This window comes from Microcebus murinus, chromosome X (assembly GCF_040939455.1).
Source record: "Microcebus murinus isolate Inina chromosome X, M.murinus_Inina_mat1.0, whole genome shotgun sequence".
NCBI classification, from domain to species: Eukaryota; Metazoa; Chordata; class Mammalia; order Primates; family Cheirogaleidae; genus Microcebus; species Microcebus murinus.
This window is the reverse complement of record NC_134136.1, coordinates 123659371-123686633: the sequence shown is the minus strand read 5'-3', so window position 1 is coordinate 123686633 and position 27263 is coordinate 123659371. Positions and strand designations below refer to the sequence as shown.

Below are 27263 nucleotides of genomic sequence, written 5' to 3'. Positions count from 1 at the left end.
GAAAGGATATGCTTACTTTTAAGATAAGGGTGGGTCCAGACAGGAGGACATTTTAAATTTACAATAGGCACCTGCTAGGATGTTTTAAGATGCTTTAAATTTAAGAATAGGCATCTTCTAGGATGCTTGAGTTAAGACAGGGGCTTCTTATCTTTTAGGTGATGTTAATGCCATACCAGAATCAGGTCAGGAAGTAAACCACTGCTTCGTTTGGTTAACAAAAGCCGCTTAGTGGGAATTTACCGTTTGTCAGCCTAACCATGCTGGCCTCCTTACCATTTGCCAGCCTAACCCAGCTGGCCTCCTTAGGAAGGAGTTTTTAGCAAAAAAATTAGAGTTCAGTCCTCAGACTAGACTCACAGAAGCCTGTGTTCCAATTCTGGCTCTGCTGTTTTAGCAGCTTAGTGAGCTTGCCAGTTTACTTTACCTCTCTAAGCTTCTGTTTCCTTGGTTGTAAGGTAGGACTAATACTCTGTCCCCTTCAGCTTGAAATGAAACCTTGTAAAGTGCCCAGCACGTTGTAGGTTCTCAGTAAAGAGTTAGAATTGCGGCCGGGCGCTGTGGCTCACGCCTGTAATCCTAGCTCTTGGGAGGCCGAGGCGGGCGGATTGCTCAAGGTCAGGAGTTCAAAACCAGCCTGAGCAAGAGCGAGACCCCGTCTCTACTATAAATAGAAAGAAATTAATTGGCCAACTGATATATATATAAAATTAGCCGGGCATAGTGGCACATGCCTGTAGTCCCAGCTACTCGGGAGGCTGAGGCAGAAGGATCGCTCGAGCCCAGGAGTTTGAGGTTGCTATGAGCTAAGCTGACGCCACGGCACTCACTCTAGCCTGGACAACAAAGCGAGACTCTGTCTCAAAAAAAAAAAAAAAAAAAAAAAAAAAAAAAAAAGAGTTAGAATTGCTATCAGTAAGAAAAGAATAGGAGAAAACCTAAATTCCAGCCTTGTCTGCTCCAATAGTTAGAGCTGGGTGATCTTTAGTAAAGTACAGCCTCAAAATGACTTCCCTTTGCAGGGCTTGCTTTGAACCAGTGGTTCTGAGAAATGCTGTCCCTAGACCAGCAGTACCAGCAGCACCTAAAGTTGTTAGAAGTACAAATTCTCAGGATCCACCCAGATCTAAAACTCTAGATAAGGCTCAGTTACCTGTATATTAACACACCTTTCATTTGATTATGACACACGCTCAAGTCAAAAATCACTGGTTTACAAATGATCTGGTTAAAGTTGAATCAGCCCTTTAGGGCCCCTCTGTAATGCTGATATTCTGTGATCATCTCTGCTGACAGAGAGCCACATACTGACGCCCTGGGGACAGGGACAGCCTAGAAGCAATTTCAGACTTGCTGATAGCAGGGAAATAGAGAATAACCCCTATGAAGTTGTCTCATGTTTAGTATTCATGGTGCTTCCCCATCCTTCTTCCATATGTCATCTTATCTCCCGTTTTACCATGCGCCTGTGGCGCCCCTGTGTCCATCTCCTTGCCTGTTTCCCTTTCTTCTTATTTTGCCCAATCTCCCCTCATTTGTAGCTTGGGAGCCTCTGGGTTCTCCTGCCTTCTCCCATGACAGGGTTGACCAAGCTGGGAAAGAGATCTGGTGACTTAGCTAACTAATGTGTCTCCCTTGTGCCTTGCAGTGACGTGTGTGTGCAGTGGTGTCCACTCTCCCGGCACTGCAGCACTGAGAAAAGCAGTTCCATTGGCAGCATGGAGAGCCTAGAGCAACCAGGCCAAGCCACCTATGAGGGACACCTCTTGCCCATTGACCAGAACATGTACCCCAACCAGCGTGACTCAGCCTACAGTTCCTTCTCAGCCAGCTCAAATGCTTCTGACTGTGCCCTTTCCCTCAGGCCAGAGGATCCAGCCTCTGCAGACTGCATCATGCAAGGCCCAGGGCCAGCTAAGGCCCCTAATGGCCAGCCTAATGTGGCTGAGACCTCAGGAGGTAGCCAGCGCACCAATGGCAGCCACCTGACCCCCAGCTCCCAGATGTCATCCCGCCCACAGGAGGGCCAACACGCAGGGCCTGCCAAGGTGGTCAGGGGCCCACCACAACCTCCAGTGAGGCGGGACAGTCTTCAGGCCTCCAGAGCCCAACTCCTTAATGGAGAACAACGCTTTCTGCCATCTGAGCCTGTGGACCCCCTGAAACAGAAGGAAAAACTGAGCATTGAGACAGTGCCATCTCCAAGGAACCCTAACAAGTTCTGCTGCCTCGGTGGACAAGACCAAGTGACAAGTGAGGACCATCAGAACTGTGAGCTCAGCCAGCCTCCTGAATACAGCCATCAGGGCTCTGAGCATCTACTGATGCAGTCCTCAGCCAAAGCTATTGGATCCCCAAAAACCCGTGACAAAGCTTTTAGATTGGATTCCAGCCCACTTAGTGAAGCTTCAGCAGAGCTACCTAAGGCTTCTTTTGGCAGCCCTCCACACGTCACAGGACTCACAGGACACCGCCATAGTGCTCCTGAACAACTGCTGGCATCCCACCTGCAGCATGTACACCTTGATACCAGGGGCAACAAGGGGATGGAGCTCCCAGCCGGGCAGGATGGGCGCCAGTGGACTCTGTCCCCTTTGCACAGCAGCCACAAAGGGAAGAAAAGTCCATGTCCCCCTACAGAAGGAACCCAGGACCATCCCAGCAAAGAAAGAAAGGTTAGGCCAGTGAATAATGATAGGCCTTTGAGTTCAGGACACCAGAGACAAATCATTTCCCCACATGGAGAGGCTGATGGACACCCTCCAGAAAGAAGTTTACTGGACCCAAACAGAGCAAGCAGAGCAGGCAGTGAATCGGCCAGCCAGCAGCCCTCTGTCTCTGGCTCCCTTGTCCAACAAGCTAAGGACTGTTCTTCAACCACTAAGATAGCCAGCAGCACAGAGTCAACTGAAGAAGGGGACAGTGAACCCAAGGAGTGTGGCCGGATGGGTAGTAAGCGAAGTGGAGGGACCCGGGGCCGGTCAATCCAAAACCGGCGGAAGAGTGAGCGGTTTGCCACTAATTTGCGTAATGAAATTCAGAGGAGGAAAGCCCAGCTCCAGAAAAGCAAGGGTCCCTTGTCACAGCTGTGTGACACTAAGGAGCAGGAGGAAGAGACCCAGGAGCCCCTAGAAAGCCCTCCATTCCCTGCCTCTAATTCATCTCTTCTATCTTCACATAAAAAACCCCCTAGCCTCAGAGACAAGCTTGTCAACAAAAGCATGATACTCAGGGCTAGGTCGTCAGAGTGCCTCAGCCAAACCCCTGAGAACCATGAATCTAGGACAGGCTTGGAGGGACAAACAAGCCCTGGCCAGAGGCCTAGCCAGTCCTCTTTGGGCCTAAACACCTGGTGGAAAACATCTGACCCATCCTCCTCAGACTCTGAGAAAGCAAGTGCTCCCTGTGGAGTCTATGGAGGTCATTGGAGATGGTCTCCAGAGCATAACCCACAGCCACATGTGGCGCTAGCCATGGAAGGCCCTTCCAGCCCAGATGACAACAATGAATTGAAGGCTTCTACTGCCCAAGCTGGGGAGGAAGTCATCCTCTTGCCCTTCGCAGACAGAAGAAAGTTCTTTGAAGAGAGTAGCAAATCCTTATCTATGTCCCATTTGCCAAGTTTAACCACTCATAATAACAAGGCTTTTACCCAGAGACCAAAACCTATAGACCAAAACTCCCAGCCAATGAGCTCCAGCTATAAGGAATTGAGGCACCATTTCATGGACCAATCATATCATTCCACAGACCAACCATATCATGTCACAGACCAATCATATCATTCCGCATCACCCCATCAGTCGGAAACTCCCACTTACCCTGAATACTTTGTGAGCAAAGGTCTGGAAAATTCCATGTGCTGTAAGCCACTGCACTGTGGTGATTTTGATTACCACAGGACCTGCTCTTACTCCTGCAATGTACAGGGAACTGTAGTCCATGCCCCTTGCATTTATTGTTCTGGGGAAATCTGTCCTGCCTTGCTAAAGAGAAATATGACGCCAAACTGTTACAACTGCCAGTGCCACCACCACCAATGCATCCGGTATTCAGCTTGCTATCATAATCCTCAGCATGGTAACCTCAAGGACAGCAGCTTGGCACCTGGCAGCACTTGGAAACCCATGAAGCCAACAGTGCAGGTGAGGACTTGGCTCTTGAGTGGGTGAGCTTCATTATTGTGAAGAGAAAACTATACGTGCTGTATTTGAAAATATAACAAGTGTAATTCCTTAAAACTGTATAGCCTAGCTCTACCAAATGATAGCTTAGTAACCTTGAGCAAGACACTCGGCCACCAAAATTGCAATTACTTCATCTTTAGAGTCAGATAAAAGTAACTTTTACTTTGTAAAATGGACAGAACAGGAATTTATATCCTGACTGTAAAATTGATATCTGAGTGACCTTAAGCAAGTCATTCAACCACCAGAATTTGGAATTACATGATTTTTAAAGGGAAAAAATAATTTTTACCTCATAAAGTAGCTAGTATTAAAGAAAGTCTTATTACCTCATCTCTAAAGTGGAGGAAAATCATGGCTGCCTCATGGATCAGCTTTAAGGATCAGATGAGATTGTGTGTATATAAAGTGCCAGGCCTAATGCATGATATAAAATAGTACTTATTACCTTCTATTTCCTGCTTCAAAACTATTTGGAGCTGCAAAATCTGCAAATGTCCCCAGGCTTTCCCTTTAGAGATCTGACTTTTCTGTGATTTTTCAAAGGACAATTCCTTTCTCCCTTCTCTAGCCTGTCTGTTGGAGACTCAGATCTAAACTCGCTGCTGCTACACCCTGGTTATGACCTGCCACCCTAACGCAAGCCACCACCAGGCCCCAGGGTACTTCTGGGTGGATCTCCTGTGTCCTTACCCACTCACTGCCAGTTTCCTTCCCTTTGGCATTCCTAGTGCCACCTTCTGGCTGGTGCACTCAAACCAGAAGTTAATTCCTGTTTTGCACTGTTCAATAGACAGACACTTTTGAAATGATTTAGTGGATGAATCTGCTTAATATATATTCTTGGAAAAAATGAACTTGAGGAGTGAAAGAAGCCTTACAGAAAAGAATACATACTCTACAATTCCTTTATATAAAGTTCTAAAACAGCTATTCTATGGGGAAAAATTCAGAATAGTGCTTGCCAATGGGAAGTGGCACAGAGTTTGACTTGAAAAGGACATGAAAGAAATTTGTGGGGTGATGACAATGTTTTATATCTTGATAAGGGTTTGAGTTACATATGTGTATTCATCAGAATTCAACAAATGTACAGCAAGCCTCCTAGAAAGCCAATGGACTTAATATTTTTGGATATCATGGGAAGTAAATTTTGCCTAAACTATTTTAAACAAATATCGAACTTTATTTAATTTGTATGCTGAAGTGTTTTTGAAGTATACCATGGTACACAATTTATATTTTCAGCATACAAATCTTGCACATGTTATATTTGTCCCTATGATTTCATGTTTTTTTTTTTTTTTTTTTTTATGCTATTATACAGAGTACTGTTTCCTTAATGTCAAGGTAAAATTGTTTGTTACTACTATATAGAAATACAATTGAATTATTTGTATTGGCCTTGTGTTGTGCAGTATTGCCAAACTCACTTATTAGTTTTAGTAGCTTTTCAGTAGATTATAAAAGATTTTCTACATAGGCAATCATGTCATCTGTAAATAGAAAGAATTTTATATATTTTTTTCCACCATGTATGCCCTTTTCTGGGATAGAGGGAAGGCTTATTGCACTAATTTCCAGTGCAATGTTTAGAGGAAGTGGTGAGAGTGGACACTCTTGCTTTGTTCTTAAATTTTCATTGTTAAGTTTGATGTTAGCTGTAGGGTTTTTTGTAGATGTCATTTAATGGAGGAAATTATATTTTATTCTTTTTTTACTAAGACTTTTCATTCAGGAGTGGCTGTTGAAATTTTTTCAAATGCTTTTTCTCTATCTGTCAAGAGGATCATGTAGTTTTTCTCTTTTAGTCTACTGAGATGGTGAATTATAGTGATCAATTTTTGAAATAAATATCAGCCTAGCATTGCCATGATAAATCCCATGTGGTCATGATATATTCTCCTTTTTATATGTTTCTAGATTTTATTTGTTAATATTTTGTTAAGGATTTTCCAACAATGTTTATCAGGGATTTTAGCCTGTAGTAGTTTTGTAACATCTTTGTCTTGTTTTCATATGAAGGCAATGCTAGCCTTAAAAATAAGTTGGGAAGTATTACCTTTTCTTCTTTTTTTTTTTTCAGGAAGAGTTTGTATAGAATTGATGTTATTTCTTCCTTAAATGTTTGGTAGAAGTCATCGTTGTAGCCATCTGGGCTTGGAGTTTTCTTTGTAGGAAGATTTTTAACTACAAATTCAATTTCTTTAATATATATTGTATCATTTAGGTTATCTATTTTTTCTTGAGTAAGCTTTTGTAGTTTGTGTCTCTTAAGGAATTTGTCCATTTCATTTAAGTTTTCAAATTTATGGGGATACGGTTGTTTGAAACTTATCTTGAATGCATCTAGAATTTAAGATGGATTGGTGGATGGATATAAGGGTAAATAGAGAAATGATAATGTAAATATAGCAAAATATTAATTATATAATCTAGGTGGTATGTATATGGGTGTTCACTAGGAACTTCTTTCAACTTTTGAGTATGTTTGAAAATGCTCATAATGTTGAACAATGAAGAGAGGAAAGAGAAAATAATGATTTAAGGGCACTGAAGCTGGAACCAGACTGCCTGGGTTTGGATTCCTTTCCTGGAACTTAGAGCATCTAAGCTTTCCCATCTAAAAAATTGGGGTAATCACAACACCTCCTTTGTAAGTTGGTTGCAAAGATTAAAAGATGTAACATGTGTAAGGCACAAAGACTGCCAGATAGTAATCATCTTATAAATGACTTATTATCTCTGAAAATAAAGGGAGATTTTGGCTTAGTTTGAGAAACTTCTACTTAAAGAAGGACCCATAAGTAGACAATAGAGAAAGAGGCCTGAGGTTGAGGGGGTGGTGAGGAGATGATGGTTGCAGAGATGTCACCTTGTAAGGGAAGGAGGTACAAATTGCAGGTTGCCATAATTGGTAGTAGCAATGCAGGTGAGCCTGTGCCTATACCATGCTCCTCCCTTTATACACTGAGGGAGAGACACATTGGCTTCCTAATGCCTGTTAGACTAGCTAAGCAGGTCTGCTTAGACACTGGGCTTTCAGACACTTGGATGGCTGTCTAGGAGCCACTACATGCCCATTTCCACCCTTGCCACCTGAACCTTCCTTCCACCACCACCACCTTCCATAAGCCATGGGGAAAGCTTGCAGCATGGGTTAAGATGCTCCAGCTCCGATGACTAATGTACTGTGCAGTGGTGGCTGTGTGAAGCAGGGCTGAGATCCTGCTCCTTACAACCCTGGATCAGATTGGCAAGCTCATTAGCTCCTGTTCAGTGCTATTAGAAGAACTGAAATCAGCATGTGCTTACATCCCTCATACTTCATGCCAGTTGGTTTTGCATATATTGTCAGATTATTTCACTTAACTGTTATATAAGTTATAATGGGATCCCCTGTTTTACCGCAGAGGAAGCCGAGGCTCAGAGAGGTCACACTTCTAGCAAGTGGCAGAGCCTAGATTTGAACAACATGACAGTAACTAGCATTTGAGTATCTACTGGGCACCAGGTACTGTTCTAGGTGCTTTACAATTTATCATCTCATTGAGTCCTCAAGCAGTCAAGAAATAGGCACCCTTATTATTATAAGACTATTATATAGTTGGGAAACTGAGATACAGAGAAGTTGAATAGCTTCCCAGAGGCCACATAGCTAGTGAAGGGCAGGTGTGGGTTTGAATCCATGCTATTTAACTTCAGGGGCCAAGCTCCCGATTGTGCCACACTGTCTCTCCACAAGCTGATCACAAAGGCCAAGCCCTCTCCAGAGTGGCAGAATGCCAATGCTTTCTAGCAGTATCACTTCCACTGGGGCAACAAGTTTCCACCACAACATCTATCTGCAACAAACTGTAGGGATGACTTCCTGTTTGGTTCAAATGGTACAGGCAATTTAAAGGGACATAAGTGGCTCAGGACAAAAAGTAAAGTGATACTTGGGACCTAAGAAGACAGTTGGGAGTTGGTACAAGACCTTGTTTGGTTTGGCCACTGCTATTTACTGAGCACATCCACAGGGCTAGACAGGGCATGGACAGGAAATCCTGGCTCCCACTGTGGCTGAACAAGTAATGGTGTCTTTGCAGGGAGGAACATCTCACAAGGGCATTGAGACAAAGTCTGAAGTACAGGTGATTAGAGTTGCTCTGATGTGTCAGATACAGGCAGGAATTGCTCTGGTCCTGTAAAAGCTAGAGCCAGGAAATAAACCTCAACTTTTCCATGGCTACTAACATCCAGAGCCTCCTATGTGCCAAGCATTGTGCTAAGTGTTCTCTCTGCACATCTCATTTTGTCCTTGTGTTTGGTAACCCAGGAACACTAGATAACATATTCTTTATTTGCCAGATAGGAAACTGAGGCTCAGGGAAGTGATATGAGTTCTGTCAAATACCATAGCTAATGAGTGTTTTAGCCAGTATGACTGACACCAAAAACCTGTGTTTATTCCATTTCACCAGGTATCTTACCCCCAAACGGGAGGCCTAGGTGGGAAAGATAATACAACCTTGAATGAGACTAATAATAATAGCATTGGAGAAACAGGGATATTTGTAAGATCAATGAGGTTTAGGAAAAACTGTGCATTCCCATTGGGCTAAGCTCTGAGTATCTAGGAAGAAGATGCTGGATACAAAATTAGGGAGAATCTGAAGGCTAATGTACTTTCAGTTTGTGGCTAGAATTAGGAAAGCAGAGACATTTTTGCAAATGGCACAAATGGTTTGGCCTAGAAGCAAAAGAGGGGCTTGGCCATAGCCCTCCAGGAAAAAACGCCCAGGACAGAGAGCCTACTCCCATAGTGTGGGGACCATGGCACCCAGCTCTCATGTTCCCTAGAGATGAGTCTGCCTCAGCCCATGCCAGCAGAGTGGGCAGGGAAGGAAGAACCACTGCAGCATGGGGACACGCCCGGTCTCCCTTTGTCTCTCCGGGAAAGAGGGCTGCTGCAGGAAGAGCTTCCTCGCACAAAGCCCCCTCAGGATCCAGGCCTTCCAAGAAATGGCTTTCTGTGTTGGAAGGGGCAGGAGGAATGAGCAGGTTCACCCAGCCAAACAAACAAAAAGACCTCCCCCTCTCATGCCTCGATGCAGGCAAGAGCCAGAGCAAACAGCAAACGTGCTAAACTGGTTTTTAACGTGGTTTGGGAGGGGAGTGGAGAAAGAGGGAAACAGCATTTCTAGACCACAGTGTCCAGGTCCCTGAGTGCTCTCCTAGTCTCTTGAGTGCCCACAGCAGCTTATCAGGCCTCCTGACAGGCAGCCCCCCAGGTACACGTTTCTCAAGCCTGCGTAGGAGAGTAGAAGGAACCAGCTGGGGAGCCTGCCTTGGGACAGGCTCCCTCCTCACATCTTTGAGGCCATCTAGATGCCTGGTTGCTCAGAGCTCCCTAACTTACTGGCTTTTGCTTTGCAGAAATTTCCTGGGGACAAATGGAAACCAATAACAGGAAATAGGAAGACCAGCCAGTCAGGAAGGTAAGTGATCACTGAGGGAGTTGGGATGAGTTGCTGCCTCTGGGGCTTCTGTAGAAATTGCTAAGGTCTTTGGTTTACTTAGCTTCATTTGAGGAAACTAGTCTGGTATCCATATGAAGGGCTTGATGCTGTAGATGTAAATTCAGCCTGCCCCCCAGAGAGCTCAGTACAGACTAACGTGACTGCTAGGGCATTTTGGAATATGCAGTAGTCAGGTAGTTTTGTGGGACACTGTGGCCATTAGCTCAGAGGCCTGAGGCAGCCCTGGCCAGGCACAAGGACACAGGGGACCAGACTGTGCTGAAATGGAAATGAGAAGGCACAAACTATGCCTGCCTTGCCAGTGGCCATGGGGTAATTGGAGTGGGCAGAGAAGAGGTAGGACTATACAGCTACTACTGTGCCTTCGCCCTAGAGTTGTTGGGGGTACCTATTTCTTGGGTTCTGCCACTTTCTTTTAATAGGACTTGTTGAGAACTTAAGGTCTGCTCATTAATAGTTTACACCACGTCCTTGGAGAAATCAGTCACCAGAGATATCTCTCTCTCTCTGTCTCTGTTTCTCTCTTTTTCTCCCCTTATTTGTAAAATCAGGTAAGATGATACTGACCATAGGCTAAAATTTCTGGAGGAAGCCAGGGGCACTTTTACAAATAGCACATGTGGCTCAGGCTAAAGGGAAAAGAGCCTCCTTGGGTGTAGCCCTTAAGGAAAAAATGCCCAGGGTGCAGAGCCTATTCCCATAATATGGGGACCATGACCCCAGCACTCTTGTTCCCCAGAGATAGGCCCATCTGCCCTAGGTGACTATAAGGAACAGACAATTACCTTCTCATGAGTTGTTCTCTATCAGCCTAGCTATACCCTCCTTTAGTGAAACTCCTTGATACACTCTTTCAGCCAGCTTTTCTCAGCCCAATATAATTATGAGGCACCTAAATCATATTTAGTCTTAACTCAAACTCCAGGAATAAAGGAGGAGACAGGGAAGAAGGATTCAGGTTGTATTTCTGTTCTCCCAGGTGGGGACACCAAGGGAGAGGAGCAGAATCTGGGTCTTCCGACCCCTGAAGAGTCCAGAGTTCTTTGTGGGTGTCCACATTAACCTCTGTGACTAGGTGGTGTAGTCAGAGATAATTTTGGCTTTCCTTTGGTTCCAAAGTCTGAGGAACCTATCAGTTTTCTACTTGGCAGTGGGAAAAAGAAGGAACTCGATATTTGTTGATGATCTACTAAGTGTTAGTAACTAGGCTGGACATTTTATACCCATAATCTCATTTATTCTCTACAACAGTTCATTTTGCTCCCCAGTTTATACATGAGATCCAGAGAGTTTATGTAACTTAGCTGAGGTCACACAGCTAGTAAGAGATGGAGCCAGGATTCAGACCCAGGTTTGTGTGGCCCCACGGTTCCTGCTTTTTTCCATTATTCCTGCTTTAATTAGGATCACTAAGGAAGCCCTTCAAACAGATACCTCAGCATCATGTCTCAGGGGTGTAACTCCTGGGTGGGGATTCTATGGAATTCTAGAGCTGATCTTGATCTTCCTAGCTCTGGACTCACTTGCACCATGTCCTCGGAGAAATCAGAGACACTGGAGATATCTCTCTGCCTCTCTCTTTCTCCTTTTATCTATAAAATCAGATAAGACTCCTAACCTCCTCACATGGTTGTTGTGAGGACCAAATGAGTTAATGTATGTAAAGCATTTATAATAAAACCTGACACAGATTGAAAAAATGGCGGAGTAGGAGTGTCCTCCAGGCTCTTTGCTCCCAGGGTGGAAAGTAGGGAAAGCGGACAAACACATCCGAACATCCTGCACTTCCACAGGAACAGCTTCGTAAACCTGCAGACATTCACCGGGATGCGGAGGGACAAGAGAGTCTTCAGCCCAAACCAAAGGTGAATCGGATATTCTTTGGCTAAACCAGGGGAGTTGGAAAGATACAGCAGGGAGGGAGCAAGGCGAGGTTTCGTCGACAGCCGGCTGGCTGCAGCATCAGCCCTACCTGGCGCTGTGAGACGCCCCACCATCCACCAAGCTCCACACCCACGTGGGCTGGGAAATGCCTGGAGCTGGTGGAAAGTGATGGTGCCAGGCAGAGCTGAATGGAGAGTCTGGATCAGGGAACATCGTACACTTTCCTTAGCTCAAAGCTTAGGCAGTTTCGGGTGGGGGAGGATTCAGCAGAGTTCAGCAGACACTCCCCTGCTTGACCGGAGCAAGGGCTCACTTTGGCCTTGTGCTGCAGGACACTCCTAGGTCTGTGTTGAGAGGAGTAGACCCGAAAGGAGGATTCGACCATAGATATAGATGAGATTTTGATGGGTGTGGAGTGGACAGAGAGCCCAAAGCTAGGTTCCTTGAACCCCGGGCCCTCTGCGAGTTGGGGGAAGTCCCCCTGCTCCTCCAACACAGCTCCCATCTTCCCATTACTGCGGTTGGCTTGTACTCTATGTTTGGAGGGGCAGTGGGGAGGGAATCAAGGTATGGGATACGTGATCTCAGGCGGTTGGTAGCTTCTCCAGGCACCCGCTCTCTGTGTCCAGAGAGCGGAGACGGGCGGCGCAGTGGCGAGGGAGGAGGCTGTTTCTTCAAAATATAAACGGGAGAGGCACTTCCATCCACACCCTCCCGCGACTCGGAACCGGAGTTTCATGCCAAGGGCCCAACCTCAACTTGGGGCGGAGCTGAGAGACTGTTCCCATCTCTGCCACTAGACCCCCAACTCTGCATTTAAAGAGACAGAGAGTGGAGAGTGGTGGCCCCCGCCACCGCCCCAACAGTCCGATCCTGGGAAGTCCCTGGCTTCTCCAGGCACCCGCCCATGCTCTGTGTCCAGAGACTGAAGCCCATCTCGGCTGGGCAGTGGCGAAGGAAACGGTTTCCCCAAAATATAAACGGGAGAGACATTTTCACCCAAACTCTCCTGCGACTGGAGACTGAGGCCCTCATCCCAAGGGTTCTGACCCCGCCTTGGGGCGCTGCTGAGAAGGAGTCTGTTTCCACTTCTGCCGATGAACCCCCAACTCTGTGACCCCCAACTCCGTGTTTAAAGAGACAGTAAGCGGAGAGTGGCAGCTTGCACCTTTGCCCTGCCAGTTGGATCCTGGGAAGTCCCCGGCTTCTCTAGGCGCCCGCACTATGCGTCCAGACAGCGGAGCCCAGCTCAGCAAGGCACAGTAGTGAAGGAGTCCGTTATTCCAAAATATAAACAGGAGATGCATTTCCACCCAAACTCTCCTGCGACTGGAGACTGGGGGGTTCATGCCAGGGCATCCGACCCTGCCTTGAGACGCAGCTGAGAAAGAGTCTGTTTCCATTTCTGTGCTAGCCCCTCAACTCTGTGTTTAAAGAGACAGTAAGCGGAGAGTGGCAGCTTGCGCCTCCACCGTGCCAGTCTGATCCTGGGAAGTCCCTGGCTTCTCTAGGCCTGGTGCTCTGCATCCAGACAGCGGAGCCCAGCTCGGCAAGGTGCAGTTGCGAAGGAAATGGTTTCTCCAAAATATAAACGGGAGAGACATTTTCACCCAAACTCTCCTGCAACTAGAGTCTGGGGACTTCACGCCAAGGGTTCTGACCCCGCTTTGGGGCACAGCTGAGAAAGAGACTATTCCCATTTCTGCCGCTGGACCCCCAGCTCTCTGTTTGGGGGGACAGTAAGCTGAGAGTGGCAGCTCATGCCTCCGCCTTGCCAGTCTGATCCTGGGAAGTCCCTGGCTTCTCCAGGCACCCATGCTCTGTGCCCAGAGAGCGGAACCCATCTCTGCTAGGCACAGTTGCAAAGGTGGCTATTTCTCCAAAATATAAACAGGAGAAGCATTTTCACCCTCACTCTCCTGCGTCTGGAGACTGAGTGATTTGTGCCAAGGGTTCCGAATTCGCCTTGAGGAAGATATGGGAAAGAACCAGTTACCATTTCTGTAGCTAGTCCCCATCTCTGTATTTGGAGAGACAGAGAGCTGAGAGTGGCAGCTTGTGCCACTGCCCTGCCAGTGTGATCCTGGGAAGTCCCTGGATTCTCCAGGAGCCTGCGCTCTGCGACCAGAGAGTGGGCCTGGCTCAGCAAGGTGCAGTTATGAAGGAGGCTGTTTTTCCAAAATATAAATGGGAGAGACACTTCATTCCATACCCTCCCTAGTGACTTGGGACTAGGTGCCTTGGGCCAAGGGCTCCAAATGCATCATGAGGCAGAGCTGGGAAAGAGTCTGTTCCCATTTCTGTAGCTGGTCTCCAACTCTGGGTTTGAAGAGACAGAGAGCCGAGAGTGGTGGCTCCCCCCAGTACCCTACCAGTCTGATCCTGGGAAGTCTCTCATTTCTCTAGGCACCTGAGCTCAGTGTCCAAAGAGCGGAACCTGTCTCGGCAAGGTGCAGTTGTGAAGGAGGATGTTTCTCCAAAATATAAATGGGAGAGACATTGTCATTCACACCCCCCTTGACTTGGGACCAGGTGCTTCACACCAAAGATCACAACTCTGCCTATGGACAGTGCTGGAAAAGAGACTGTTCCCATTTCTCTCACTGCTCTCCAACTCGGTGTTTGGAGAGTCAGAGAACTGAAAGAGGCAACTCGCGCCACTGCCCCGTCAGTCTGATCCAGATGAGAAAGAACCAGCAGAAGATCACAGGAATCATGAAGGAGCAGAGAGAAAAGTAATCTCCAAAAGAAAACACTCGACCTCCATCAACAGACACCAACCTACATAATATGATCAAACTGATGGAGGAAGAATTTCGAATATGGATTGTTAGAAAGCTCAATGGAATTGAAGAGAAAATAGAATCACAACACAGAGATACCACAAGAACAATTCAGGAAATGAATGAAAAATTCTTCAAAAATATTGAAATTATCCATAAAAAAACAATCAGAAATTTTGACAATGAAAGAAACAATCAAGGATCTCCATAATACAGTGGAAAGCATAAAGAACAGGATGGACCATGCAGAGGAAAGAATCTCAGAGCTCAAAGATTATGCCTATGTGCTAAACAAATCAGAGGAAGAAAAAGAACACAAAAACAAGAAACAAGATCAAAGCCTACAAGAAGTGTGGGGTTATGTAAAAAAGCCGAATCTCAGGGTGATTGGGATGCCAGAAGGAGAAGAGGAACAATCACAAGGGCCGGAAAACCTATTTCACAGAATACTGGAGTAAAATATGCCGGGTCTGGCCAGAAATCTGGATATCCAATTACAAGAAGCATACAGAACCCCTGGGCGACTCAACATGAAAAGACAATCAACCCGTCACATGGTCATTAGATTGACCAAAGTAAATGTGAAAGAAGCAATACTCCATTCAGCGAGACGAAAACAATAATTAACCTATAAAGGAAAACCTATCAGACTAACAGTAGACTTCTCATCTGAAACATTACAAGCCAGGGGGGACTGGGTGCCTATCCTTAATCTTCTACAACAAAACAAAGCCCAACCTAGAATTCTGTATCCGGCAAAACTAAGTTTCATCTATGAGGGAGAAATAAAGTCCTTCTCAGACAAGCAATCACTGAAGGAATTTGCAAAGTCCAGACTAGCCCTACAAGAATTTCTCAGACCTGCTTTTCTAACCGAACAGGGCAATAGACACTCCTCAAAGTAAAATCTTCAAATAATTAAAGCTTAGATCTCAAACTACATGATGGCTCAAAGAGTAAGACAAAGCAACAAGACTCCATCCAACAATATGAATGGAATCCTTCCTCCAATCTCAATCCTCTCAATAAATGTAAATGGCTTAAACTGTCCACTGAAGAGACATAGACTGGCAGAGTGGATAAAAACCCAGAAACCCAGTATCTGCTGTCTACAGGAAACACATCTAACCCACAAAGATGCCTTCCATCTGAAGATCAAGGGATGGAAAACTATCATCCAGTCAAACGGAAGCCAAAAGAAAGCTTGGGTAGCTATACTATTTGCAGATAAGATAAGTTTTAAAATAGCAAAAATAAAAAAGGATAAAGATGGCCATTTTGTAATGGTAAAAGGGAAGATCCAACAAAAATATTTAAAGATTCTTAATATTTATGCACCCAATGCAGGAGCACCTAATTACATAAAGCAAACAGTGACTAATCTAAACACCATGTTACACAGCACTACCATAGTAGCAGAGGACTTCAACACCCCAATTAATGATCTGGATAGATCCTCCAAACAGAAAATAAGCAAAGAAATAATAGACTTGAACAGAGCCATTGATCAAAAAGGTCTGACAGATCTCTGCAGAACATTCCATCAAAATAAAGTTGAATATACATTCTTCTCAGCAGTCCATGGATCCTTCTCCAAAATTGATCACATCATAGGCTGGAAATCAGATCTCAAAAAATTCAAGAACATAGAAATTATACCTTGTATCTTTTCTGACCATAGTGGTAGAAAATTACAGTTCAATTCCAATAGAAACACTCAATGCCTCACAAAATCATGGAAAATAAACAATCTATTATTGAAAAATTATTGGATCAATGAAGAAATTCAGAGGAAAATCAAGAGTGTCTTTGAACATAATGATAACAGAATACTAGTGATCAAAACCTGTGGGATACAGCAAAAGCTTACCTGGGAGGAAAACTAATAGCAATTAATGCTCACATACAAAAAACAGAAAGCTTAGATACTGACATCCTAATAAATAAGCTCAAGGAATTAGAAAAAGAAGAGATAATAAATTCCAATCCTAGTAGAATAAAAGAAATAATGAAGATCAAAGCAGAACTTAATGAAATGGAGAACAAGAGAGCTGTATTGAAGATCAACAAAACCAGAGCTGTTGTTTTGAAAAGATAAACAAAATTGATGGCCCTCTAGCTAGACTGACAAGGGCTCAAAGGGAAAGGACGCTAATAAACTCAATAAGAAATGAAAAAGGAGAAATCACAACAGACACATTGGAAATTCAAAACATTATATTTGACTACTATAAAAAAAAAAAAACCTGTATGCCCAAAAACTACATAATGAAGAAGAAATGGACAAATTCCTGGATTCGTACAATCTCCCTAAGTTCACTCAAGAGGTAACAGAATTCCTGAATAGACCAATCACAAGCTCAGAAATTGGAGCAGTAATTGATAATCTCCCCAAACGGAAAGTCGCAGACCAGATGGATATACATAAGAATTCTACCAAACATTCAAAGATGAACTCATACCTATACTTCAGAAACTATTCCACACCATTGAGAAGGAAGGTATCCTTCCCAATTCATTCTACAAAGCCAACATCACTTTGATACCAAAGCCAGGAAAGGATGCAACAAAAATAGAGAACTACAGACCAATATCCCTCATGAACACAGATGAAAAACTTCTTAACAAAATTTTAGCAAAGAGAATCCAGCAGCACATCAAAAAAATAATTCACCATGACCAGGTGGGCTTTATACCAGGGATGCGAGGCTGGTTCAACATACACAAGTCTATAAATGCAATTCACCTCATAAATAAAAACAAGAAGAAAGACCATATGATTTTGTGAATATATGCAGAAAAAGCATTTGACAAAGTCCAACACACATTTATGATAAAAAGTCTTAACAAAATAGGCATAAATGGCTCATACCTCAAACTTATCAAATCCACTTATGACAAACCCACTGCTAATATCATTCTAAATGGGGAAAAATTGAAATCATTCCCTCTTCGAACCAGAACCAGCAAGGATGTCCACTCTCTCCTCTCCTATTCAGCATAGTGCTCGAAGTCCTAGCTATAGTGATCAGGCAAGAGAGGGGTATTAAGGGCATCCAAGTGGGGGAAGATGAGATCAAACTCTTGCTTTTCACTAATGATATGATATTATACCTAGAAAACCCCATGGATTTATCCAAGAGACTCCTAGACGTAATAACTGAATTTGGTAAAGTTTCAGGTTATAAAATCAATATACACAAATCAGAAGCATTCATATATGCCAAGAACCATCAAGCAGAAACTCAAATCAAAAACCCAATATCCTATACTATAGCCCCAAAGAAAATTAAATATCTAGGAGTATACTTAATGAAAGATACGAAAGATTTATACAAAGAAAACTATGAAACACTAAAAAAAGAAATTGCAGATGATTTAAACAGATGGAAAAATCTACCTTGTTCATGGATTGGTAGAATAAATATCGTTAAAATGTCAATATTACCTAGAGTGATCTACAGAATCAATGCAATCCTCATCAAAATGCCACCAACCTTCTATAAAGATCTAGAAAAAATAATTCTTCACTTTGTATGGAACCAGAAAAAAACCTCGTATAGCCAAAGCAATTTAAATAACAATAACAACCTGGGTGGCAGTAGTCTTCCTGACTTCAAGCTGTATTATTAAGCAATAACATTTAAATCATCCTAGTACTGGCACAAGAACAGAAGCATCAATATCTGGAATAGATCTGAGATACCAGAGATGAAACCATCAGTATACGGCAACCTAATCTTTGATAAAGCAGACAAAAATATACAATGGGGAAAAGAATCTCTCTTCAATAAATGGTCCTGGGAAAACTGGTTAGCAACATGCAAAAGAGTGAAACAGGATCCCTACCTCTCACCTCTCACAAAAATTCACTTAAGATGGATAGAAGATTTGAACCTAAGGCATGAAACCTTAAGAATCCTAGAAGAATATGTCGGGAATACCCTATCAGACATTGGTCTAGGCAAAGAATTTTTGAGGAAGACTCCCAAGGGTATCACTGCTGCATCAAAAATAAATAAATGGGACCTGATCAAATTGAAAAGTTTCTGCACAGCCAAGTAAACTATCATTAGACCAAATAAACAACCCACAGAGTGGGAGAAAATATTTGCTCTCTACACTTCTGATAAAGATATAATAACAAGAATCTATCTAGAACTTAATAGATTTAACAAGAAAAAATTAAACAACCCCATCAAGAAATGGGCAATGGAAATGAACATAAAATTCTCCAAAGAAGACAGAATAATGGCCATCAAACATATAAAAAATGCTCATCATCTCTCATCATCAGAGAAATGCAAATCAAAACCACAATGAGATACCACCTAACCCCAGTGAGAATGGCCTATATCAAGAAAACCCAAAACAACAAATGCTGGTGAGGATGTGGAGAGACAGGCACACTCTTACACTGCTGGTGGGACTATAAATTAGTGCAACCTTTCTGGAAAAGAGTTTGGAGATATCTCAAACAGCTTGAAATAGAAATACCATTTGACCCAGCCATAGCATTGGGATTCTACTATAAAGACATCTGCACCTGAATGTTTATGGCAGCACAATTCATGATTGATTGCACGGTCATGGAAACATCCCAAAGTGCCTGTCAATTCACCAGTGGATAATTAAAATTTGTTATATGCTCACAATGGAATATTACTCAATTCTAAGAAATGACAGTGAGCTTGCACCATTTATGCTATCCTTGATTAAACTTAAGCCCATTATCCAAAGTGAGGTGACACAAGATCTGGAAAAGGGGCTCCACATCTACTTGCCATCAAATTGATACTGACTGACTAAAACTATATTTCTCAAATGGTGGTAGTGTGCAACAGGTGTGGGAGGGGCACATCTTAAGGATATGGCGAGCATTGTGGAGGGGAAGGGAATACCTCTAACCCTTCTTAGGGAGAGGCAAAGATATACAATGTAACCAAAATGCCAAAAAAGAACAAAAAACTTTTATTGAGTGGTGGGCAGGTGGGAAGGGGGAGGAGGGGAAGGGTGTATACTTACATAATGGGTGTGGTGTGCATCAACTGGGAGTTGGACACGCTTGAAGCACTGGCACAAAGGGGAAGAGGGGTGGCAGAGGCAATATATGTAACCCCAACAATAGTTGTACCCCCATAATATAATGAAATAAAAGGAGGAAGAAAAACCTGACACAGAAAACTCTCAGTATATGTTAGCTGTAATGAAGAGGAGGAGTAGTAGCAGCAGCAGTATACATAGAAAAGGAAGGTGAATAGTGAAGCACTGAGCCAGGCTAGATAGGCCTTGAGAACTAGATAGGATCACAAACATTGAGGGTACTAAAGGTTACTGATAAGGTAAGTAACCTGATAAATGTGGTGCTTTAAGCAACTTGGTGGCATTTGCAGCCTAGATGGCCTGAAGGAAGACTGATTAAGGGCAGTGATCCAGGCATGAAAGAGTGTGACCCTGGACTGGGGGAAGTGGAGGTGCAATACAAATGATGCAGAAGAGATAGATAAATATGTATGATTTTTTTTTTGGGGGGGGAGTTTATTTATTGTGAAAACAATGTTAAAGGAAATTTAAAAAAATAGCCTTATTCCTACCACCTTAACTCACTCATTGTTTTCATTTCCTTGCCAGCTTTATCTATAGGTATAGAAATTACTTTTGACATGATTATAATGACTATGTAGATGTTATTTTCTGTGTCCTGCTTCTTTTTCCTCGCTAAGCCCTACTAGGTAAACAGTTTTCCATGTCGCTATGCAGACTTCCTCAATAGTCATGATTTTAATGGCTGTATAGTATTTCACCAGCTTAGCGTGCTCTAATTTCTTTAATCATTCCCCAATTGTTGGATAATAAGGTTGTTTCCAGTTTCTTGTTATCATAAAGTAATGCTACAGAAACATTCTGAGTAGCTATAGATTTTTGTTTTTCATTTTGAATTAGCTCATTAAAAACAATTACCTGGAGTCAGGAGTACTAGTCCAAAGAACATGAACATTCTTTTGGTTATTCACAGAGTTCACCAAACTGCTTTCCCCAGGACACGTTTCACACTGCCATTAGCAAGCAATACATGAGGATACCAGTTTCCCAAAATTTTGTTGCCATTGAAAATTTTCTTTTTCTAATACCATAGGTATAAATGGGACCTATTATAGTTTTAATTTGCTTACTTTGATCATTCTACTTTGAACATTTGTTATGTGTCTACTGAATACCTGTATTGCTTCTCGTGTTAATTATTAAATCAGATTATTTGCTCACAAATATGTGACACCTTTTGAAGGTAAAGTAGGGAAAACTTGGTGACTACAACTTGGGGGAAGAAGATAAATCAAAAATAACTCTGAACCCCAGTGACTTAAAAAATTATTCATATACATGAGGCAGTTGAGGAGAGGAACTGGTTTGGTGGAGATGATGATAAGTTTGAACTGGGATATGTTCTATTTGAAGTTAGTGAAGGATACCAGTGGATTCTCTGGAGGAGACTTGTCAAACACTCAGCCAGAGGGTAGGATGAGGAAGAAGAACCAGCAAAAGAAACTGAAGGGTTAAGCAGCTGAAGTGGTAGAAGGTTAAATCCACCAGTGAGCCATCATGGAAGATAAAAAGATGATCGTTAATAGCCTTGACAGCTTGAAATCACAAGTGACCTTCAAGAAAGCAAATTCAGTAAAGTGGTGGGCACAGAGAGTATATGGATGATGGTCTGCAAGGGGGATTCATAGAGATGAAATACAGTTTTACACATCATAAATTCACCTGTTTTAAATGTACAATTCAGTGATTTTTAGTAAATTTACAATGATGTGCAATCATCATCACAACCTAGTTTTAGATCATTTCTATCACCCTGAAAGGATCATTCATTTCCATTTGCAGTCACTCCATTCCAACCCTCAATGTCAAGCAACCAATAATCTACTTTCTGTCTTTATAGATTTGCCTCTTCTGTACATTCTACAGTATGTGGACTTTTTTGTCTGCCTTCTTTCACTTAGCAGGATACTTTAGCAGTTCATCCATGTATCAGTACTTCATTTCTTTTTATTTCCAAATAATATTCTATTGTATGGATGCACTGCATTTTGTTTATCCATCTACCCTTAATGGACATTTGGGTTGTTGCTACTTTTTGGCTATTGTGAATATTATCACCACAAACACTCATGTGCTAGTTTCTGTGTAGATACATGTTTCCAGTACTCTTTGGTACAAATTTAGGAATGGAATTTCTGGGTCATATCGTAACTTTGTTGTTTAACTTTTAGAGGAACTGCCTGCTTTGAAAAAGCATCTGTACCATTTTACATTCCCACTAGCAATAATGTAAGAGGGTTCCAGTTTCTTTTCACTAATTTTAATACAATGATTATGTGTTACTATGTGATTTTAAAAATATTTAAAGAGAAGAATGTTTGTTGTTGCTGTGATTGCCTTTGGGATCTTCTTCATGGATTCCTTACCCAGGCCAATGTTTGTAAGCGTTTTTCCAACATCTTCTTCTAGAATTCTTATAGTTTCATACTTTATTTTAAGTCTGTTATCCACCGTAAGTTGATTTTTGTGACAGGTGAGAGGTGCAGATCCTGTTTCAGTCTTCTACATGTGGCTATCCAGTTTTCCCAGCACCATTTATTGAATAAGGATTCTTTTCCCCAGTGTATGTTTTTGTCTGCTTTGCCAAAGATTACATAGCTATATGAGGATAGTTTTATATCTGGCTTCTCAGTTCTGTGCCATTGGTCTATGTCTCTGTCATCATGCCAGTAACATGCTATTTTAGTTATCATAGCCTCGTAGAGTATCTTGAAGTCTAGTACCTGGATGCATCCCAATTTGTTCTTTTTGCTTAAGATTACCTTTGCTATATGGGGTCTTCTCTAATTCCATACAAAACATAGAATTATTTTTTCTAGATCTGTAAAACATGATGTTGATATTTTAATAGGGATTGCATTGACTCTGTAGATCACTTTAGGTAGTATAGACATTTTAACAATGTTGATTCTGCTGACCCATGAGCATGGTATGGTTTTCCACCTCTTTATGTCCCCTGCTATTTCCTTCCTCAGTGTTTCATAGTTCTCCCTGTAGAGGTATTTTACCTCCTTAGTTAAACATATTCCTAGGTATTTTATTTTCTTTGTTGCTGTTGTGAAGGGTATTGAGTCTTTGATTTGGTTCTCAGTTTGACTGGTGTTGGTGTATAGGAATGCTACTGATTTCTGTACATTGATTTTGTAACCTGAAACTTTGCTGAATCTGTTTATAAATTCCAAATAAATGGGACCTGATCAAATTAAAAAGCTTCTGCACAGCCAAGGAAACTATCATGAAAGCAGACAGACCTACAGAATGAGAGAAATTATTTGCATGCTACACATCTGATAAAGGGCTGATAACTAGAATATGTATGGAAGTCAGGAAAATCATCAAGAAAAAATCAAACAACCCCATTAAAAAGTTGGCAAAGGACACGAACAGAAACTTTTCAAAAGGTGACAGACTAATAGCCAATAAACATATGAAAAAATGCTCAACATCTTTAGTCATCAGGGAAATGAAAATCAAAACTGCAATGAGATATCACTTATCTCCAGTGAGAATGGTCTTTATCAAAAAATCCCCAAACAATAAATGTTGGCATGGAGGTGGAGAGATAGGAACACTCCTACACTGCTGGTGGGACTGCAAACTAGTACAACCTGTATGGAAAGCAATATGGAGATACTTCAAAGAGCTAAAAGTAGAACTACCATTTGATCCAGCAATCCCACTACTGAGCATCCACCCAAAGGAAAAAAAGACATTCTGTAAAAAAGATATCTGGGCCGGGCGTGGTGGCTCATGCCTGTAATCCTAGCACTCCGGGAGGCCAAGACGGGAGGACCGCTCAAGGTCAGGAGTTTGATACCAGCCTGAGCAAGAGCGAGACCCCATCTCTACTAAAAATAGAAAGAAATTAATTGGACAACTAAAAATATATAGAAAAAATTAGCCGGCCATGATGGTGCATGCCTGTAGTCCCAGCTACTCAGGAGGCTGAGGCAGGAGGATCGCTTGAGCCCAGGAGTCTGAGGTTGCTGTGAGCTAGGCTGATGCCACGGCACTGTAGTGAGACTCTGTCTAAAAAAAAAAGAAAAAAAGAAAGACATCTGTACTTGAATGTTTATAGCAGCACAATTCACAATTGCAAAGATGTGGAAACAACCCAAGTGCCCATCAATACATGATTGGATTAATAAAATGTGGTATATGTATACCATGGAATTCTACTGAGACACAAAAAAACAATGGTGATATAGCACTTCTTGTATTATCCTGTACAGAGATGGAACCCATTCTACTAAGTGAAGTATCACAAGAATGGAGAAACAAGTACCACATGTAGTCAACATCATATTGGTATTACTTGATTAACACTTATGTGCACATATAGTAATAACATTCATTGGGTGTCGGGCAGGTGGGAGGGGGAGGAGGGAATGGGTATATTCACATCTAATGGGTGTATTGCACACCATCTTGGGCATGGATACACTTGAAGCTCTGACTTTGGTAAGGCAGAGACAATATACGTAATCTAAGTGTTTGTACCCCCAAAATATGCTGAAAAAAAAATAAAGAGAAAATGTTTAAAGATACACTTCAACATTTAAAAATGTTTAAGAAGAAGTTGGCTAGGGAAAGGTAAGAAAGAGATGGGATTGTAGTTAGAGGGAGTAATTGGGCTTAATTTAGTGATTCTCAAAATCTGGTCCCAGGCCAAGCAACCTCAGTATCACTCAAGAACATGGTAGAAATGCACATTCTCAGGCCCCACTCAAACCTACTGAATCAGAAAGTGGGGATGTGGCCCAGCAATCTATGTTTTCTCAGACCCTCCAGGCGATTTTGATGCAAATTAAGTTCGAGAACCACCGGTTTGGTCAGGATCTGGGAAACCGGATTAAGTTTAAAAGCAGAAAGGAGAGACTGCCAAGAAGGGAAGGAGTAGTGACACCAAGGATAGAAGAGGTAGATCATAGTTTAAGATCTCAGGGAAAATGGAAAGGACTAGGAAAGGTCTAGGGAAAAGATGACATTTGTGAGGAGAAATCCTGGTGAAGTTTCCTCTCACACCCTCCCCACCACCACACACACTCATTTTCACATTTATCATGTCATTTCTGTCACAACTGGAATGATGGGTGCTGGTGGAAAAATCAAATATATATTTTTGATGCTTTTGCCTGGAATCCTGCAATGGATTGATAATTCCATGTAGTCACACTCTTGGTTTTCTCCCTCGACTATTATTTGGTTTGTGTGCAGACAATGTAAAACTCATTTTAACATTAGTATGGGGGTAAAAAATAGTGAGTAGGTTTACTGGGAGAAAAAGCTATGTAAGTGTCATGTGCTTAAAAGCCAAAAGAATTTATTTCCTGATTCTCTCTCTTGGTTTTCTGTACCTGTGATGTCCTCCTGTGATCCTTTCCATTTGTCCACTTTGCATAGAACTTTAGAATGTCTAGGATGTTTTTATACACACGGGCACAGTTAATCCTCATGACAATACTGTGCGGTGAAGCCTTATTTTTTCCATTTTACCGATGAGGAAGCCAAGTCTCTGGAAAGGTATTATACTATTAACAACAGCAGGTATAATAGCTAACATTTATTGAGTGTTTATTATAAGTCAGACACTGTTATAAGCATTTCACATGAATTATTTTATTATTTATGATGATCCCATGAGATAGTTAGTTACTATTTATTGATCCAATTTTGCAAATGAGGAAACTAACTCACCAGGAGATTAAAGTCACCTACTCAAGGTAAAATGGGTATCTGACTCCAGAGCCCATTACTTCTGGGATTTTATAGCTAGTACATGACCAAACGAGAGCTCTGTCTAAGTTTTCAGTTCTCAGCCTAGGGCTCTCTTCCTTCCCTTTGTCATACCATATCATGAACACAGTGTGAAATATCTAGTACGCATTTCCTATTTACTGATTGAGTGAAAGAAAATGGATAATTCAGAGTTGAATCTGATTTCAATTGGAAGAGTACACTTTTCAGGAAGCCTTTACCACCTAAGAAGCATGCAACTTCCAGAGGCACAGAAGGATGTGTCACAGTGTGACAAAGTGAATTTAAATATTTGGGTATTAATTTAACACTGGGCACACAAAACTTAGTCGAGGAAAATTATGTAATTCTAATGGGAGAAATAATGATATGAACAAATGCATAGCTATACTCTGCTTCAATTTGAGAAGACTGAATATAGTAATGATTCCAATTCTCTGTAAGTTAATATATAAACTCAATGTGCTCTGATTAGAGTCACCATAGGATATTTTACAGAACTTGTCAAATTTATAGTGAAATCTATCTAGGAAAATAAATGGGCAAGAATACCAAAAATATAATTACTTAAAAAGTTAATGATGGTAGACTTACGCTATCAGATTTTAAAGCCTATCATAAAGGGACAGTTATTAAAACCATATGATAGTGGTTTTAAAAAGATCAAACAGTGAAATAAAAAGGAGATTCTAAAAGCAGATTCTAGCTATTTTAAGAATATGGAACATACTAGAGCAACCCTGAACTGGGGAAGGCAATCACTCTTTCTTGAATAAATGCTGGGAATTTTAGATATCAATATGAAGAATAATTGACTTCAATCTATAACATATACTGTGCTTAGATCTATAGCACATACCATCTAGAAAGTGGACTGATGGGATAGCATATTTATTCCAGCTGTGGATGGAAGATAAATTTGTGTCTACTAAATGGAGGATATCATCAGAGACAAGATGGATGGGTTCAAACATATAAAAGTTGGAAAAAAACCCTTTGTACAACAAAATGTAATGAAAAGCTAAATGACAGAATGAGGAAAATGTCTGGAATCGACATTGCTGATAACAGTTGCCTGTCCAAAACATAAAGAATGGATACTGATATAGAAGGTCAGCTTTCAGATTTGGCTTCATAAGTGGACAAGAGAAATGAAGAGGCAATTTACTTTCCATGTCAGGAGGTAAAGACAGTAAAATGATTACATGGAAAAGTACAACCTCTAGCAATTAAAAAAGTACAAATAAAAGGAACTTCAGGGTATTACAACCTGCTTTTTAAACTATCAACAATTAATAGAAATGATAAATAGAAACTATAAGCCCCTGTCTTGGCAAGGCTATGAGGAAATAGTATATGTTTTGGGAGCAGTATAAATTGGTTTCATCTTCCTAGAGAACAATCTAGAAATATGTGACAAGAGTTACAAAACTGTTTGTATTCTTTGACCCAACATAGCCCAAATGAAATAACCTAAAATGGAAAAAGAAAATAAAGATGTTTATAGTAGTGCTATTTATAATCATGGAAGAAGTTTGCCAATCTGTCATCATGATGGAATAAAATTGAATAGCCATTAACAGTGCTGTCACATCACACTTATGTAGACTTTTCTCCCAGTAAACTTACTCACCATTTTTCCCCCTTGTACTAATGTTAAAATACAAATATTGGGTCTTGCACAGAAGTGGGTATTTGTAATATTAATTTTATAAAAGCTAAATCCTAAGGCACATGTTGAATCTGATGGTAGCCATACATATACATAAAGAAAATTCAGGAAGGAATCTGGTAAAATGTAAATGTCTGGACATGAATGAACATGGTGTTCTTTGGGTATATGGCAATTTGCTGTAATTTATAATAAAAAAAGAAAATCTGAAGAAGAGGCAGACGCCATTTGATTTAGGCCTGGGAAGTTAAAGATGAAGGGCTTTAAATAATCCCCATACCAATGACAGACAATGTCACTTATCAAACATACTTGCTCTCACTGCTAGCTAGAATTTGGTTTACTAGAATTC

At 41.8% G+C, this 27263-nt stretch overlaps 1 protein-coding gene across 3 annotated transcripts in view; it reads left to right on the top strand.

Annotated features, from left to right (window-relative positions):
* Window positions 1-27263, top strand: part of SHROOM4 (shroom family member 4) — a 274200-nt gene that overhangs the window by 219992 nt on the left and 26945 nt on the right. For all 3 annotated transcript variants that reach the window (XM_012752168.3, XM_075999098.1, XM_075999099.1), the window contains 2 exons: window positions 1649-4145; window positions 9609-9670. In XM_012752168.3, the coding sequence (XP_012607622.1) occupies window positions 1649-4145; window positions 9609-9670 (2559 nt within the window). The remainder of the gene's footprint in view (window positions 1-1648; window positions 4146-9608; window positions 9671-27263) is intronic.